Here is a 16,992-nt window from a genome sequence, read left to right as displayed (position 1 = left end):
AGATAATTCTCAAGAAAGTCTCGAAGACTTTCCTAACAGTATAACAATATTACAATACATGGAAAGTAAGCTTTTAAAACTACATATCTCGGTTTGTAGTGTCAGAGACTCCTCGTCTTTTTTTACTTTTCTGGAACAAAAAATCATGGTTACAGAACATAACTTCCTACGATTTGTCTTCCCTCTCTCAAGAAGACTGTCTGAAAATTTCTCACAAAAATATCCTGTAAAATTTCTTTCAAAAAATTAACTACAAGCTGAAATTTCTAAACTTATTCCACAATCAAGGTCTTTTTTTTGCAGTTTTACTGTAAATGCATAGTACCACGCATGAAGTTAGTTCCGATTTCTTTCTCTCTGATTTCACTTTTTTCTGTATGCAGGTTATCGGGAGAACTGCAGTCTTCTAATGATGGCTTTTGAAAGTCCACCAGAATTCAAAACACACTTTCCTCACTCAGTGAGTTCAAGCACTGTTGTTCCTCCCTCACCAGATAGTGCGTCACCACCTCTATCCGTTAGCGGTAGCACAGTCCACTCTCTCAACATAATGATGTGCGATGCTCAGGAGGAAGATACCCTAATCTAAAACCTAACCTTCCTAAAATTAGGAAAAATATTTACCGAAGCCACCTTCACATCGATAGAAAACTCAATACGTATGATGCAGTATTACAGAAGAAAGAGAATAAACTGTGATGAAAAACTAACTTGAGTCTGGCCATATGAGGGGACCCAAGATGATTTTTAGTAGCTTATGTATTGACATTTTATTTCATGTTTCTGTGCAAGACGTATATCAACGGTGTAAGTCGGCAATCGCATAACTCGTTTGCGGTGTCTGAAAATCTTTGCCTCTATGTTATTTTTTTTTTAAAGGAGAACAAATCAACATCATTCCTTGAAGTTTTTACAGAATTTTTTTTGTACAGAGAAGAAAAATCAAGGCAGTTTTAAAGAATTGCCATTGAGTAAGTTTCCATTTAAAAAATTAAGTATGACAGGAAGTCTGCGACGTCGCTAACCGAGTTACGTGATTGCTGACTTACACCGTCGACATGCAATTTTTCAATGTATACACTATGTGCATTTTGAATGACTGTTAGACCAAGTGACCCGCCCTATGGTTCTCGTCCCTCTCTCTTCAAATAATCAATTAAAAAGCTGAACTGTAAGAATTTTGAAAACTAGACTGAAGAAATTATTACCTCTCAAACACACTTAAGATGTGATAATTAAGTGACCTCAAGTATTCTTGTAAGTACAGTTGGTAATTTCTGAGGAATTTTGTCAGAACCCATTTTTTTTATCGGTTTATCATTGGAAAAAAATAAATCTATCAGTTTTTGCATTGAATAAAGAAAATGGATTTTAATCAAGACAATAATTTTGAAAATGCAGAATCTTACAGTTCAATCCTTTCATTTTTTTTGCTTGAGATGTAGGCCAAAAACCATTTTGTGATATGATGAATTTGCTCCGTGGTTTTTTAACAATACTCTTTGTATAAGGGTGATATTATATTTTTAGCCAAAAGCATTCTATGAAAGAATTTAATTTTTTCAGGCAGTGGCATAACAGAGTTTTGCTGGGCTCCTCCCTTGATGGTGTTTTCTTTATTTCCATGATTGAATTAATTATGTAAATCTTCCTTAATGAAAACCTAGATGAATGAAAGGGATTTTTTGTACTGCTCATGTATGTTGTTGATAAATAATTAAAAGGAGACTCCTTTTGTTTTAGATCATGTTTTTGCATTTATGATTGTAAAATTTTTATACCAACGCCCTCCTGTATTGCTTTGCTGAGGAAAAGAAACCTACCATTGCGGGTCCAAAAGATCATCTTTTATTCGTTTTTCTCTTTTATTTTTTTTAATTTATTTTTTTTTACTCATTCAAGTCCTGATATTCTAGTCAATGATAAAAAAGTTCAAAATAATGTTGAATATTGTTATGGTCTGGTTTCAAGAACCTTGCCACTGTTATCATTTGATTTTTTTTTAGCTACATAGCATTTTTTTTTAGTCTTATAATTTTTTTTTTTTTTTACATCATGATTAAAATGTACAGGTAAGATAGAATTTAAGAAAATTAACGTTGTTGACACTCTTTTTAGATTTATGTACTGAGAAAGATTCTGTGTACATTTGGCGGGTAAATGTTTGAAGATTCTAGAATAGACTGCATTTTAGTTACCCTAGTTTTTAATTTTTACTCAAATGTTCAATAGTTTTAAAGCACTCTATTGTATTTTAATGATTCTGTTAAAAAGATTTTTTATCACTTGATGTTAGTTTATCTAGTTTTTGCGTTATGTGATTCATACAATTTCAATAAATATTCAATTCATTATGATAGCTTGATGCTTTACTCTTTCTTTATTTGAGGTACTCAACATACATTTTTCCTTGAGTGAATTTCTTTTTGAAGTATAGTTAAGAATAACAACCTCTAATAATGATTATGTCATCATAAATTTACTTCAACAAGTACAAGTTCTATAAAGTACTTTAAAAAATTGTGGCAGAAAATTAAAATATGCGAAATTACTTGTTCCTAAAAAAGTGATCTTATCATGATTAGTGAACAGGACACTATTACTAAGAAAGATAACCTTATTAATACTCAGAAATAGCAGTGTCCAACAGTATCATAGTGAAGCAGATGTGTTAAAAGGTTGCAATTTTAAAATTGTAACTTGGCAACATTGCCACGCGGAAGGAGAATCTTTCCTACGGCTGAAATGTTCAGTTTGCTCAAAAATCGAGTCATCAAGTTGAGATGTGTGCAAGATTTTTTTAAAAAAATCTCCTTTCATAATAAGTTCAATGCAAGGGTGCTTCATAAAATTTAATCTGCCAAACGGCCATGTTTCCCTTTTTTGCATTTCTAGAATTTGGCAAACTCGCAAATAGCAAAGTATCGAATGCCTCAATGTAAAAAAAGATGTATATGTAAATGATTTTTTTTATATTATTTCAAGTCCAACGATGTATCATACCTCTCGTAGTTTAAGCGGATCCGGGGGGGGGGGGGATAGGGGGCTTGCGCTCCCCCTCCCCCCGTCAGCCCGAAAAGAAAGAAGAAAAATGGCTTCATTGCGATTGCTGACATCGAGTTTCAATCATATTCCGTGCCGACTGGAGCTGTTGCATGTGTGAGGGATTTGCGATTTGACCATTGATTCTTATGTAAAAGTTCGCGAGAAACACGATGGTGCCACTGGTTTTCTCTGAAATCATCTCCCAAGCTCAAAAAAAGCTCTCAAAGTGAGGCCAAAATGGAGGGTATATCCCACCCTACCCTGATGAGAGCCCACCTCTACATCAAAACAAACTCTCCATGCAAAGATAGGGAGCAAATACATTAGCAGGGTTGCCGTGTTTTTAGTTTTGGAGTCCCCAAAAAAAGTGGCAACCCTGCTAATGTATTTGCTCCCTATCTATGTATGGAGAGTTTGTTTTGATGTAGAGGTGGACTCTCAGGGTAGGGTGGGATATTCCCTCCATTTTGGCCTCACTTTGAGAGCTTTTTTTGAGCTTGGGAGATGATTTCAGAGAAAACCAGTGGCACCATCGTGTTTCTCGCGAACTTTTACAAAAGAATCGATAGTCAAATCGCAAATCCCTCACACATGCAACATCTCCATTCCGTGTGCTCAAACCCTTACCAGCTGTGATACAACTATTGTTGCTCGAGGGAGCCCGTTTTGCCTACCCCTTCAAATGAAGGCGAATCGGTTTACAGTCGTTCCACGCGCGATATTCCGGTGTAGCGCCTCGGCAAGTCGGCAGTATTTTTATTTAGATCTTGATGAATATCACGAAATGGACAAAGTTTGAGGGACAAGGTCAGGTGCGTAAAATTTGATCAATGGGCGGCTCCGAGGCTTGGATTAGTCTTGGCGCCGAGACAACAAATTCTCTCGATATTTCCCGTTTGTCTGGCGGCTCACGCAGGCGTCCCTTCAATTTTCCTCCTCTTGTTCCCCTTCTCCTCATTCAACATTTGTTTACTTTCGCTACGGTTGAGATAACTGAAATAGATTCCGCAGTCTTGTGTCAGACGCATAGTTTCGCGGTCAGTTCCGATTGAGGTAGGTACCAAACATTCTTCTCGTTCAGTGTTAAGTGAATTGAACTAAATAACTTCAAAAATTTAATTGATACCCACCTACTCTGCCAGTCTGAGTAAGAACGCGGTATCAGTCATCAGGCGTTACCGAATTTTTTTTCGACCACGAGTTTTCAGGTAAATTTTTGAATGTTTCTTCTCGATTTTTCACAGGACTTTGTTCATAATTTGATCTAAAAAGTCTGAAAATTTCGAGGAAAAATAATTATAACTTTCTTCAAAAATAAATATTTTCAAACAAGAAATTCGGTAACATTCGAATATGTACTTATACGGCGTTTTTACAATGCAAAGGCAGTGCTGCGTACCTACTTCACCGTTGCATGCGTTTCTACAAGCACCATCAAAAGAGTTATGCAAATTTTGACACTACTTATTTTATCAACTAGTTGACCAGTGGTTTTCCGGTTCAGTTTTTTTTGCCTGGAGGATGTCCCCTTTCATCAGCGATAGAATAGACATAAGCTGTCATTTCCTACTCGTAATTGGACGTATTTATGCTGAATGGAACTAAGTGCAATGTGCTCGTTAGTGGTCGGGCCATAAGAATGAATGGGAAATATAAAGCGCCAGTGACGTCAGTGGCAACGACGAGAGAAACGACGATCGAGGAGGCGATCTTTAACTCATAAGCCCTGTCCACAACGCTCTTGTCACATGCTCACGAGTTAGCGCTCAGTTCCTTTTGGTTTAATTAAAAATATACAAAACGATACAGAAATAGCATATTTAATTAGTAGAGTGAAGAGATGAACTTAACACGCAATTTGGCTGGAGCTCAACGTAGAGAGGAATGATGACGAGGACTTGAGATGAAAATGACAAGCCCTCGGCGCGGCGATCGGCATGTAACACATATTAGCGCTTACAAGACTGCATGAATACTTCACTCATTGCGCCAAACACAGTGCGGTCGGGAACGGTTGGCGTGAAACGTATAGCGCCTACAAGACTGCAGAAATACTTCACGCATTGCGCCAATCATAGTGCGATCAGCGCGGCGCAGCGGCGGACGTTAAAATTATTAAACCACATTTATGTTTGTTCTTTCATAATTTTTTGGTTCATTTCTTATAAATGGAGGACCTTGTCCACGTAGAGATAGGTTTTCGGAACTTAACTTTCGCGGAAAGTTCCGTGAAATTTTGCTAGTAGTGTTGACACGGCTTTTGCAAAAAATGTATCCAACACGCGATTAGGTAAACGCGTCTCATGCACCCCTTCCCCTCCGGCACGTTCACTTGATAGTTTTTATTGATGTTTCAAAACGAATGAGAAGGGGGCGGCAAAATACAGGCGGCCTATGGGCGGCAAGTAGGTAAATCCGGCCCTGAATGGTGAACGTTTTTCGAGTAGTTTACAACTCGTTCTCCAGTAGGTTCGTTGCATATGGAGCAAAATGTAAGGCGACCACCAGATGGACGATCATAGTAACGATATCATTCATCGGATCAGTCAAAACTCATGGAGCCATAGAGGTGCATGTTTTTTAATAGATTACAATTTGCGCTCTCCGGTATATTTATTACCTACCATGGGAATTGAAGGCGAGATCCAAACAGACGATATCTACCAACAGAGTCACACGTCGTGTATTGGTTCGGTGGAGGCATGCAGCGGGATGACTATGTTTTCGAATAGCTCGCTATTTGCGCTCCCCGGCAAAATCGATACTTATCGTTATTTTTCATTTTATACCTCCTCTTTTTCTTAATATATCTTTTGCCAAAAAGAAATTTAGAGCTTTTCAGCCCCAAGTCGCAGTCTGTGGTGCTATCCTCTCTGCATCTTACCGAGAGAGGGGAGTTTAGTGGTAAATTTTCGGCCCGGGGGGCCTGTTACGGAAAGATTTCGACCATTTCAAACGCCTTTTCAGCCATTTTTTGGCACCCAAAAAGACATACAAAAAACATTTTATTATGACAAAGAGCGGGAAAAGGCCCCATTACCTTTAGTATAAGTTTATATAAGAAGAAGGAAAGAGGCTACCTACAGTCTAAAATAAAACAGTTAGGTATGTCGAAAAAGCGGAGGAAAAGAAACCTTTTGGTACGGGCCCCTAAACGAGCGCCTATTGTGCGTACATGATAAATGCGACCCCAAAGGAATCTTTGAAATTCAAAAACATGTTTTTTCCGAATTTTTTAATCTTCTTTGAGACATAGAATAAGGGAGCCGAATATCTGTAAGCAGTTAGATAAATGGTCAGGTATGGATTAAATTTAACCCCTTCACATATTCCTCTTTGCTATTTCGTCACATTTGAGGGGCTTGGAAGACAATGCATATAAGTGCATTTTTTGAAAAAATTGAGATATTAAAGATTTCAAGTAAAACTAGTCATAATGCATATTCCAGGAAAAATTCGCTCCCAAATTCCAATTTTTAAGCATGAAAAAGTCAGTTTGAACTTTTTCTCCGCCATTAGGGTCCATATAATTTCGAAACTTCAAACATGTATTTCTCGAAATAGCAAAAAGTGCACTTATGCGCCTCGTGTCCTCCAAACCCCTCATTTGACATTGTCGCGCCTTGATCCCTGTTCGTTGGAAAAATTTCTGTAGAAATGCTTCTCGATTTTATGAAACCATGCAGCAAAATGCATAAAATGCACGTGCAATTGACGTTAAAACGTGAAATTGGCTCCCGCAGTGAAAAGCAAAATTTGGCACGTGCATGTATTATCCCAGCGAACGCATGAGTTTTAGCGGAAAGGCGATTCGGACCAGGTGAAAATATGCCCGACCTCTAGAGCTCCCGCGGTGAGAACTCTCTGTTTTCGAATGTTTTGCGGAGGCTGTTTTGATGACGTCACGGTTGAAAAGATTCTGTTTGTTTTTAACGTTTTTTCACGCCGGATGGCATGGCGGGAGCCGCTTCCTTTTAAGGTACCGCGGTGTGTGACGTCATGCGTAGGCGAGGTTCGTTTTTTCCATCACGGCTTGAGTTACTTTGCGAAACGATCGTTGAACGCCGGTATCATTTGCGTTTTTATCGCATTATGCCTCCCGAATTATCGTGTAAAGTTCCTTGGAAGCTGGGCGGAATGTACGAACTCTTGAATTCAATTCTTAGAGGGCGGTATAATTCAATTTTTTTTTTTTTTTTTTTTTTTTTTTTTTTTTTTATTAATATATAAGAAACTATGGATATATTTTTGAGGTCCGTTGCAATTTAGGTAACGACAAGTTTGTAAAGCAACCGCAAGAGAACGGCGATAGCGTCAAGATTATTAAAGAACTTTAGTTTTGGCAAAGTCCAATAATTTTTTATAGATAAGTATTTTTTGTTAGGCATATGTGAAAATTTCCTCAGTTTTTTAAATGGTTTTCCCCCCTCCCCCATTTTTATGTCTAATAATGTGTTATTTGTTCTGCGTAAGTTAAAAGCTAAGCGCTGAACACTGTAAAAACTTGTAAAAATTCAAGCATCAGCAACTGCTTCAGAATACGTGCTTACACATAAAAGTCACAAAAAGTCACGAAGCGTATTATTGCATTTCACGAATTAAGAGACCAAGTTGCGAATGTTGTCCAAGTTGACATTTTTTTTTTATAATTCGCAAATGCAAAGCTGTAGCTGCTGACAAGATAAATCGCTCCTATGAGCTACTAAATTGCTCCTTTTAGAATTTTTTCCTAAACCCCTTTCTTTAACAGAAAAATGAAAATGTTCAAAGTTCGAATCAAGAAAAATACAGGCTTCCATTGCTGCAACTTGATGAAGTAAAGGTTACCAACTTCAAATCTACAATTAGTTACTAATTTACGTTTTTACGATACGTTTTTTGCCGCAATAATACCAAATCGCATGTGCGTATAATTTTCTCAAATTGTGACATGCCTACCCAATTTCTCCCCTAACTATTACTCCAACTGTACGCATTATGAACAATTTGACTGCGTAAATTTGGACGGCAGAGCTCATGCGAGCAGTCAGGTCATTGCCTCATTGCAGCAAACAGGAATGCTTTTAACAGTACAGCATCGTTTAATTAGATCGTTGATATCCAGTCCAACCCACATGCATTCCATCGTTCACACCTAGTAAATTAGCGGGGCTATAGAGAGGATGTTTTGACTTTCCTTCGCTTCGCGCAAAAATTGACGTCACCCGAACGATTTTGGGGCCCGCGAGAAACAAGCGTTCGCTGAAATCTCCTGTTGAGCGTATGTTGGCAGCGGTCCAAAGTTAGATTAGTCTACTCCCACGACATCAATGAAAGAGGAACACCCCCCTCGCCCTCCTCTTCTTCTGTATTTATTCGCCCGTCACTTCCGCACTTCCGGTCTCCTCCCAAAGTCATTCGTTCATTGTCGCCGAATCGCAACGCGGGGATGTATAAAATTTCGGTGATACATTTTTCAATTTCGGCGAGTCAGTTTCTTCGAGTGTAGCAAGAGCAAGCCTGGTGTAGTATCAATGCAAGGTTGCCGGCGCATAGTGGATCGAGTCAATAGGAGAGGTCGGACAAAATTTGGAAACTTTAAAAGTTTATAACTCCGTTCATACAGAACTTTCTAAAATTGGTTTCATTGGTTTTCTCGTAAAATTGTCTTCTAAGAGCACTCCTTGAAATTTAAAATGTGACGGGATAAACATCAAAATTTGCAGTTTTAGTCAAACATTTCATATGTCCGACCTCTCCAATTGACTCGATCCACTGTACGATGGTCTAGTACGGGAAAATTAGGAAAAGTCGGGGAATTTGCGACGACCGGGAAAAGTCAGAGAATTTCTGACACATCTACTAATCACTAAATCATATCACTGATCTTCCAACTGTTTACCCTATCTGGTCCTTCTTCAGACTTTTCATCTTTTAACCTGCTACTAAATGCATTTTTCCATCATTTGATCTCGAAACAAGGAAGTCGTGTCCAAAGCTCAGCAAAATTCAGCTTATTTTTTTTAAAAAAAGAAAAAAAAAACAAGTGGAAACTTTTTTTGAAAGTCAGGGAAAGTCAGGGAATTGGACAATTTTGGATTCAAGGAAAAGCAAAAATATTCAGTGAAAAGTCAGGGAATTTAAATGTGAAGAAATTATGACAACCGTGTATCAATCATCGACAAAGGAGCATAGGCGAAACTAGGAAACTTTTGTAGGAAAGGTTCGTTAAAGGAGCCCTGGGGTACACTAAAAAAACACCCCGTTAAAAGGGATTTGAGGGTTTCTTCCGGCTTCAAAGGGAGATTTCGGGGATTTTCTTAGCCTACGAGAGTAGGGATAAAAAGAGAGAGTCCCGCAATTGCACCCATTACTATGAGAGATCTATCTTGAGGTGATTGTCAATGAAAACTTGTCGTACGAGGAAGGTAAGGGGGCGGCCTCCCCCTGAAAACCAAAAAATTTAATCAAATGTCAGGCATTGAGCCAATAGAATGCCTTTCTAGAATTTTTGAAGTGAGTAAATATGATTTTGATGACATCAAAATGACATGATTCTTTCATTTATCAATGGAACTCAATTATTGGTATTTATTTACCTAGACCTTTGGGCGCGATGATTATGCAGATATTAGGAAAAAAATCGCTTTTCACCCATTATTGTTTCTGGGCGATATTCTTGTCTACAGCAATCGGAAAATTTGGAGATTTGCGTCTACAACTTGGCACAACCGCAAGTAACTGATGAGGTTGAAATCTCAAGCATGGCATTTCGCGACTGAGGTTCTTTGAATGCCGCCGGTTACTTTTTGGAACCATTGATTAAAAATTTAAAATGAGATCGATCCGCTGGCCTGTCATCACGTTCTTACAATTAGAGTGACAAATTGATATTAAAGAATGGACACCTGACAGAGGGGGAAGTGACGTGTTGACACCAACTTATGAACCAAAAAGAGAGAGAGGATTTGAACATTCGTCAAATTTTTGTTCTTACAACTTTATCATCTACACTTTTGTAAAATAAATGGATGCCGTTCTTAATTAAATCGGCTTTGCGACAAATTTTTCGATCAATTTATGCAAAAATTTTTTAGAAACTTTATTTAAAAAATTAAAGACTGTAAAACATTAAAGGTATCTATCATTCAGAATGTTTTTGTTTCTAAACTCTTCATTTAAATCATTATTAGCTGCTGAGGCACGAATTTTTTACTCCACGCTCAAACAATAAAAAAAGAAAAAAAGGCAAGGGTGAAATGGGGAAACTTAATTTGAAACAACCTTGGCTGCTTGATTCATGCTTACATTCCCGATAATGTTCCGCATAAACGGCTCACATAAAATAAACACCTTCAAGCAAAGATTTAATGCATTTTATCGTCTGATGACGTGCAAAAATTTAACACTTGAGTGCTGCCAAATCAAACGGGCGTTCATATTACGGTAATTAAGCTTCATAACTGTCCCGTATTAAATCGCAGAACGCATCTTGTTGACGGGACACTGTCAACAGTATCACACAACCGGTGGCTTGGATCCAGAATTAAGGTGATTCGACGGTTGCTATTTTTTGTGTCAGAGCGATGTGCGATACATCGCATCAATTCGTTCCATAATTTCAGCTACTTGTCATTAATTTCCAATTTTGAGATCGCACTTCCGTTGTCATGAGACTTGTGAAATCATGTATCAAATTTGACAAAGAAATTCAACGCAATAGAGGCAGGGTTTTTTTAGAGGAAAAATATCGCATTCGATACTGATGTCGAAACTGAGCTCGAATGCGATATTTTTCCTCTGAAAAAACCCTGCCTTTGTACGTTGAGTTTCTTTTTCAAATTTGGTACATGAATTCTCTCGTCTCGTGACATCAGAAGTGCGATCTCAAAATTCGAATAAAATGACAAGTAGCTGAAAATATCGCACGTCGCTCTGACACTAAAAATGGCAACCGTCGAATCACCTTAAGTATACTAAGTATCCCGAGATTTTTCTCTCTCAAGTTTTAGTGAAGGGGAATGAATTCAAAACTACCTCGACAATCTAAGCAAGCAGATCCAAGGAAAAATCTTGTCATCTACTTTTAAAACAGGTTTACAAATAATCAAAAACCAAACATTTTGCTGTAGACTCAAAAGTATTCCAGCAAGTTTTCACATTGTATGGTTCACGCAAAAGAAGATGGACTATATTCCAAGTCAAAGAGTGTAATTAATTGCAATTACATAGAAACACTATCCCTATACGGCCGAAATGTTGTGTATTTTGTATACTCACTGATTGAAGGGGCTCCACTAATTGAAATTTCTTGCGATAAAATTAAAGTAAAGTTGCCATTTTGTTTGTATAGCAAATTGCCCACCTTTCTCACACGAGGAACGTATTTTAATGATCATTTGGAAACGGCATTTATTAACCAAATGATACAAAAATTACAATTAAATTGCAAAATTAATTCAATATTTTTGTAACGCTGAACTACTTGGGAATGCTGCTTGGTGTATCTCAATTTGGATCGCTTCAGAAAAAAAGAACAAACGCGATTTCAGTGTTGTAAAAATATTGCTTCTTCAATTTACCTAAAAAATCTCCCAAAATAAGAAAAAGTTTTTGCTTCCCACAAAAGAATTGTTAATTTTTAAGAAAAATAATTTTGTAAATTTTAATATTTTACTATTTTGAGAATTTTTAAAAGAAAAGAAGTCGCACGATTTTGAAAATACTGCAATCGTGCTTGTTCCTTTTTGCTACGTGCGACCCATTTAGTTTCCCGCCACGTTCGGTATGAAAAAGTCCTCCCGGTTAAAACCACTCAGACGATCGTTTTCCCCGCGATTTTCCGTAAGTAGGTACGCTTTTGTTTTCATAGTATCCCGCCGTGACCGTTTCTCACGGTTTTCCTACTTCTCTATTTTTAGACCGCGTGACGTTTGAAGTCGGCGCATGGTATTTATTTTTATCCGTTTTGTTTTGTTTACATATCCCGTCCTGCCCTCACCCTCGTGCTAATGGAATGGAACTAATAACAAACTAATTGAAAAAGAGAGTTGAAGGCGAAAGTGAGATAAAATAATGCTTCGACCGCAAGTTTTCTGACCATGACTTTTAAGTCAAGGTTACGCCAGATCCGATCCAAGGAAGTCAGAGAAAGTGCGGGAGAGTATAAAAATTCAGCGACTGGGAAACCGGAAACTGTGAGCGGTCTTTCGGGGTTTTCAATTTGGTATATTTTTAGTGCAGGGCCGGATTTACCTACTTGCCGCCCCCTTATTCTCATTCGTTTTGAAACATCAATAAAAACCACCAAGTAAACGTGCAGCGGGGAGGGGTGCATAAGACGCGTTTACTCGTGTTGGTCACATTTTTTGCGAAGTTCTGTCAACATTACTAGCAAAAGTTCACGGAACTTTGCGCGAAAGTTAAGTTCCGTAAACCTATCTCTGTGTGGACAAGGCCTGTCATTCATAAGAAATGAACGAACAAATTATGAAAAACTGACCGCACTGTGTTTGGCGCAACGCGTGAAGCATTCCCACAGTCTTGTAGGCGCTATGCGTCTTGTACCGACCGCTGCGCTGCGCTGCTGACCGCACTGTGTTTGACGCAATGCGTGAAGTATTCACGCAGTCTTGTAGGCGCTAATATGCGTTACATGCAGATCGACGCATCGAGGGCTTCTCCTTTTCATCTCAAGTCTTCGTCATCATTGCTCTCTGCGCCGCGTCTTTCCGGGCCAAATCGCGTGTTTGGATCCTCTCTTAACTCGGCTAATTAAAGGTGCTGCCTCTTATATCACCGATAGACGACAAAATTAGAAATTACTATACTCTCAGGAAGTGGAGATTTTGTCGCCTTTTCTCGTTTGTAATTATTTTTTTTGAATCCGATATTTTTTTATACTTACAATAAAAAAATTGCAAAATTTGCCGCCCCCTAAATTTGCCGCCATGGACCGCGGCCCACGTGGCCACCCCCCAAATCCGGCCCTGTTTTAGTGCAGAAATCGCATTGTCAACGGAAGAGACCTGAATGCTCGGAAAGTAATTTCATGTTCGGCTCTGCTTAAAAATAAGTATTGAGGACCAGATTGAGGGTGTGGCGCATGAGAAGTGACTGCGCCAGGGGCCAACAAGGGTGCTAAAGAGAGAGAGAGGAGAGAAAAAGAAATTACAGAAAAAAAGTGTAAAAGAAGATGAATGAATACAACAACGAAAAATTTGGAAGAGAGACAGTTTTAAGTTTGTAATGCGGCTGAAATTGTAACTTTCATTCTTTCAGAATTTACAAGTAGGTACCTATCAACACTATTAAATTACACGAGATACTTTGCAACCAAGTTGCCTCTTGGGATGAGAGGGAAAATTCGTGTAGTTGGGAAAACTAATTTTATTTCGTACTGATATTTTGCTATCATTAATTTGTAAGTATTGAGTATGAAAACTTGGAGGAAAACCCGTGAAGTCCCTGATCGAATGTTCAGATGGATAGAAAATGAAACCCTTGAAATTTTCTTGCAAGCGATCTCTATCAAACAAGTGTAACTGACCAACAGGCGTCTTACGCAGGGAAAAATTCAGACCCTGTCCCTATTTTTTATCTTATTGTTTACTGGAAGTTAACCGTCAATTTTTTTCGATAAGTACCGTAAGTGATTTTCGAGGAGCATAGATAGTGGCCATTCAAAAAACAGAGTTATCCGACAGCATGCTTGGATTGAATAGATGAACGATGAGAGATTCTGAAAGCAGATATCGTTCACTTCAATAACGCCTTCAATTTCGACACATAGGCAACAAACCTACCGGAAAACGCGCGCGACCCGATGCACACATTTATTTTGCTCTATACTATGTGCTTTGATTGAAAGGCGCTGCAAACCTTCAATTATGTCCCTAGCAACTTCTAAGGAATACCTAATTGCAGCCCGATATACTTGTTTGCTATTAAGCATGTAATATACCTTAATGAGCTCGCATGGATATGAAAATCGAGGATTTTTCACAGAAGTAAGGTGAAAATTGTGTGATATTTTATGTTCTTAATCAACCGCTAAAAATTTGCGCATACTTATGCCGCGAAAGTGAGGTGAATAACGATTAGTTTTTAATGATTTTACAAAACCGCTGGAAAATTCGCGTAAATGACGCGATTATGCGGTGATTATCGGGAAATTTTTCATTTATTTTTTTAAACAAAATTGCTGGAAAAATCGTGCATTTCCCGCGGTACGGAGTTGAAAAGCGCGTAATTCTGTAGGATCCAACGCATCCTCTGAAAATATCGCGTTTTTTTCGAGACATTGAGATGGAATTCGCGTAATTTCTCACAATTTAAGGGGCTAAAATGAAGCGAGCAACTATTCAAACTCCGTTGTAGGTGTGTGGAATCACGCGAAATTGAAGGATAATCTTAGGTTTTTGCCTATCTCAAATTACTGACGTTCCGCACTGATGACTTTTCAAATTGACTCAAATATTTCTTTCCTTTCCTTTTTTGCTTTGTTTTTGTAAGTGATGTGTTAGTTTATTTTCATTGATCATTTTGATTTTCTAGTCATTTTTTATAAACATTTAACATTTTTTTTTGAATAAATCTGTTCTCAGGTTGTTTGGACATAACTACAGAAACCAATAGCAGCCATGAGCCTGAAGCCTATTGAACCACAACCTCACCAGCCCATTGTTCAGGGGTATGATAATTACCTCCTCCAACTGACACCACTTCAAGAGGCTACCCTTGAGGAGGAGTTCGCCCGAACCAAAAGTATCCACGAAGCAGATTTGGCCATTTTGGCCGCTGAAATCGGTCTTGATGAAACAGAAGCTCAGGTAATACAGGATCATTCACTTTTGAGATTTTTGCAACTGATCCATTAATAAAAAAAAAAAAAAAAAATTCTTGGTCGGACTTCTTTAAAATTTTAAGGTGGAAAATATTGCAAACAACAATAAGATTGAAAAAAAAAAAAACACAAATATGTAATAATGTTGATAATTTACTTCAATTAAATTCAAAATCAGATATCAAATTTATGAAAGTCAATAACAGTAGACTCCACCAGAAGTATGCATTTTCTTTCAAACAGTATGCTTGCACTGCTTTTAGCCCTAAATCTCCTTGACTCAGATAACATCAATTATGCAACAATAAAGACAGCATGAGACAAAGCAAATATACATGCCTAGCAAAATTGGCTCTTACATTATTAGAAATAGTGCTTATGTTCCATGCTACCTCTAAAATTAAAAGACACACAATTAATACACGAAAAACTGTTGATACCATAAACGTAAAACGGCAGCTGTGCTAAGTACGTGAGATGTTTTATCATGTATCTTGCCTTCTCTTCGGTGCATTTAATAATTAGCTAGCGCTGACAATTTTTTTTTCATTCTAGATCTGGTACACACGCCGGCTGGCTATGTGGAGGCACCAACAAGGACTGTCTGACAACTTTGGGACCCTATAAATTTTACTCACTGGAATGCGAAGCTGATAATCACGATCCGTTTCAACTGTATAAATTATACTTGTACAAACAAATTGTTAATTATTTTTATTTAATTAATTTATTATATATTATATTTTTACTCTAATACAAAATACATAAGGTTTGATTTTTGATGAGATATTTTATTTGATTTCATTCATGGAAAAAAATTATACAGCCTCTCCAGCTATTTGTACATCATACGGAAAATTTTAAGGGGACACTTGCATATATATAAACAGGAAGCAAGCCATGGTAAGCAATGTTTAATAAAGCTGAGTAGCAAAGTCTATAGTGAATGCTCTTTGATTTTCTTCGAAAACTTCCTTGATACAATACTATACATTTGGGTGGAGTGGCTGACCAAGATATGTAAGTCATTCTTACTCTAAACCACAGAGATTAATTCTTTCAGACCAGATGCCATATTCTAATGCTTTAAATTTCTTTTTTAAATCATGGGATCCTGGCAATTAATCTTCATCATCTTAAATTCTCCCTATATCATAGTATCGTCCAACACAGAGGAAAGGTAAAAGTGGAAAATGAACTAAGTGTCCTGTGGTGCTTGACTTTTTACCCTGTTTTATTAGTTATCGGATCATGGAACCCATCAACCCTCCAACTTTATTTCCTTTTTTATGAAACCATTATTTTGTTCATGTTTTATAGGACGTTATTTTCATAATTATTTAAACCCATATAATCTTAGGCAATTCCGTGATATCTCGCATGAAAAACGACAATAAGGTCTTCGGGTTAATTGGTCAATGATGATAGTTCTGAGTTAGTTTGTTTTTTTTCTCTCTCTTTTTTTCAGTAAAACTTAATTTATCAACAAATTGTACGTTCCGAAACTTTACATTTTGTCAAGTTAAACTTCAGTCTAGTATTTATCCGTTGGTTAATATTTGACGTAGAGACTTGGCATTTGGACAGAGCTTATTATTTTTTGTGAATCTATAAGCTTAAGCGAGTAAAGTAAGATCCGAGGACTAGCGGAAATGATCCATTACGTAAGAGAACGAAGTCTAAAGTTGTTAGTTACTTGTTGCGGAGTAAATGGTCAATAAAACGCCTTCGAAAAGTGTTGATACTATTCGCGTAACAGGTCTGGCATCTGCGCGCGACAGCCGCGCTAAGACACGGCGCGCGAAACGAGACGTTTCATGATTTCAGGACATCACCCTTCGATTCTTTGAACTTACAAAATGAGCAGTGGCAACTTGTTCTAATTTTTTTAATCCTTCTAGATTTGGTATACATGCTGATTAGATATGTAAAGGTACCATACGGACTGTCCGAGAGTTTAGGAACTCTAGAAATTTCACACCATTGGAAAGAGAGAAAGGCTGAGTATTCGCATGACCCGTCTCAACTGTGTGTCTTCCTGTGCCAATTATTTTACGTTTTTAAGATGGATTATTTCGGAAAAAACAAAGTTTTAGTCTCTTGGGATCAATTATGAAGGCATT

General features: G+C 37.7%; 2 protein-coding genes across 5 annotated transcripts in view; both read left to right on the top strand.

The window, feature by feature from the left end:
- unc80 (unc80, NALCN channel complex subunit) overlaps nt 1–2,357 on the top strand; it is a 71,202-nt gene extending 68,845 nt beyond the window's left edge. For all 4 annotated transcript variants that reach the window (XM_019040911.2, XM_019040910.2, XM_019040909.2 and 1 more), the window contains one exon: nt 384–2,357. In XM_019040911.2, the coding sequence (XP_018896456.1) occupies nt 384–589 (206 nt within the window). In that variant the 3' untranslated portion in view covers nt 590–2,357. The remainder of the gene's footprint in view (nt 1–383) is intronic.
- A 1,570-nt stretch (nt 2,358–3,927) lies between these two features.
- LOC109030192 (homeodomain-only protein) lies at nt 3,928–15,654 on the top strand. Its single transcript, XM_019041029.2, has 3 exons — nt 3,928–4,098; nt 14,631–14,855; nt 15,425–15,654. The coding sequence occupies exons 2-3, from the start codon at nt 14,667–14,669 to the stop codon at nt 15,494–15,496; spliced, it is 261 nt and encodes an 86-aa protein (XP_018896574.1). The 5' UTR covers nt 3,928–4,098; nt 14,631–14,666; the 3' UTR covers nt 15,497–15,654.
- Nucleotides 15,655–16,992: the final 1,338 nt, after the last annotated feature.

Source organism: Bemisia tabaci, chromosome 4 (assembly GCF_918797505.1).
Source record: "Bemisia tabaci chromosome 4, PGI_BMITA_v3".
In the NCBI taxonomy this organism is placed as follows: domain Eukaryota; kingdom Metazoa; phylum Arthropoda; class Insecta; order Hemiptera; family Aleyrodidae; genus Bemisia; species Bemisia tabaci.
The sequence above is the reverse complement of the archived record's forward strand: the minus strand, read 5'-3'. Positions and strand labels throughout refer to the sequence as shown.

Excerpts from the sequence above, each read along its gene's own strand:
- LOC109030192 (XM_019041029.2), top strand. The coding sequence starts at position 14,667 with ATGAGCCTGAAGCCTATTGAACCACAACCTCACCAGCCCATTGTTCAG. Across the intron at positions 14,856-15,424 it reads TTGATGAAACAGAAGCTCAG|ATCTGGTACACACGCCGGCT; the intron begins GTAATACAGGAT and ends TTTTCATTCTAG.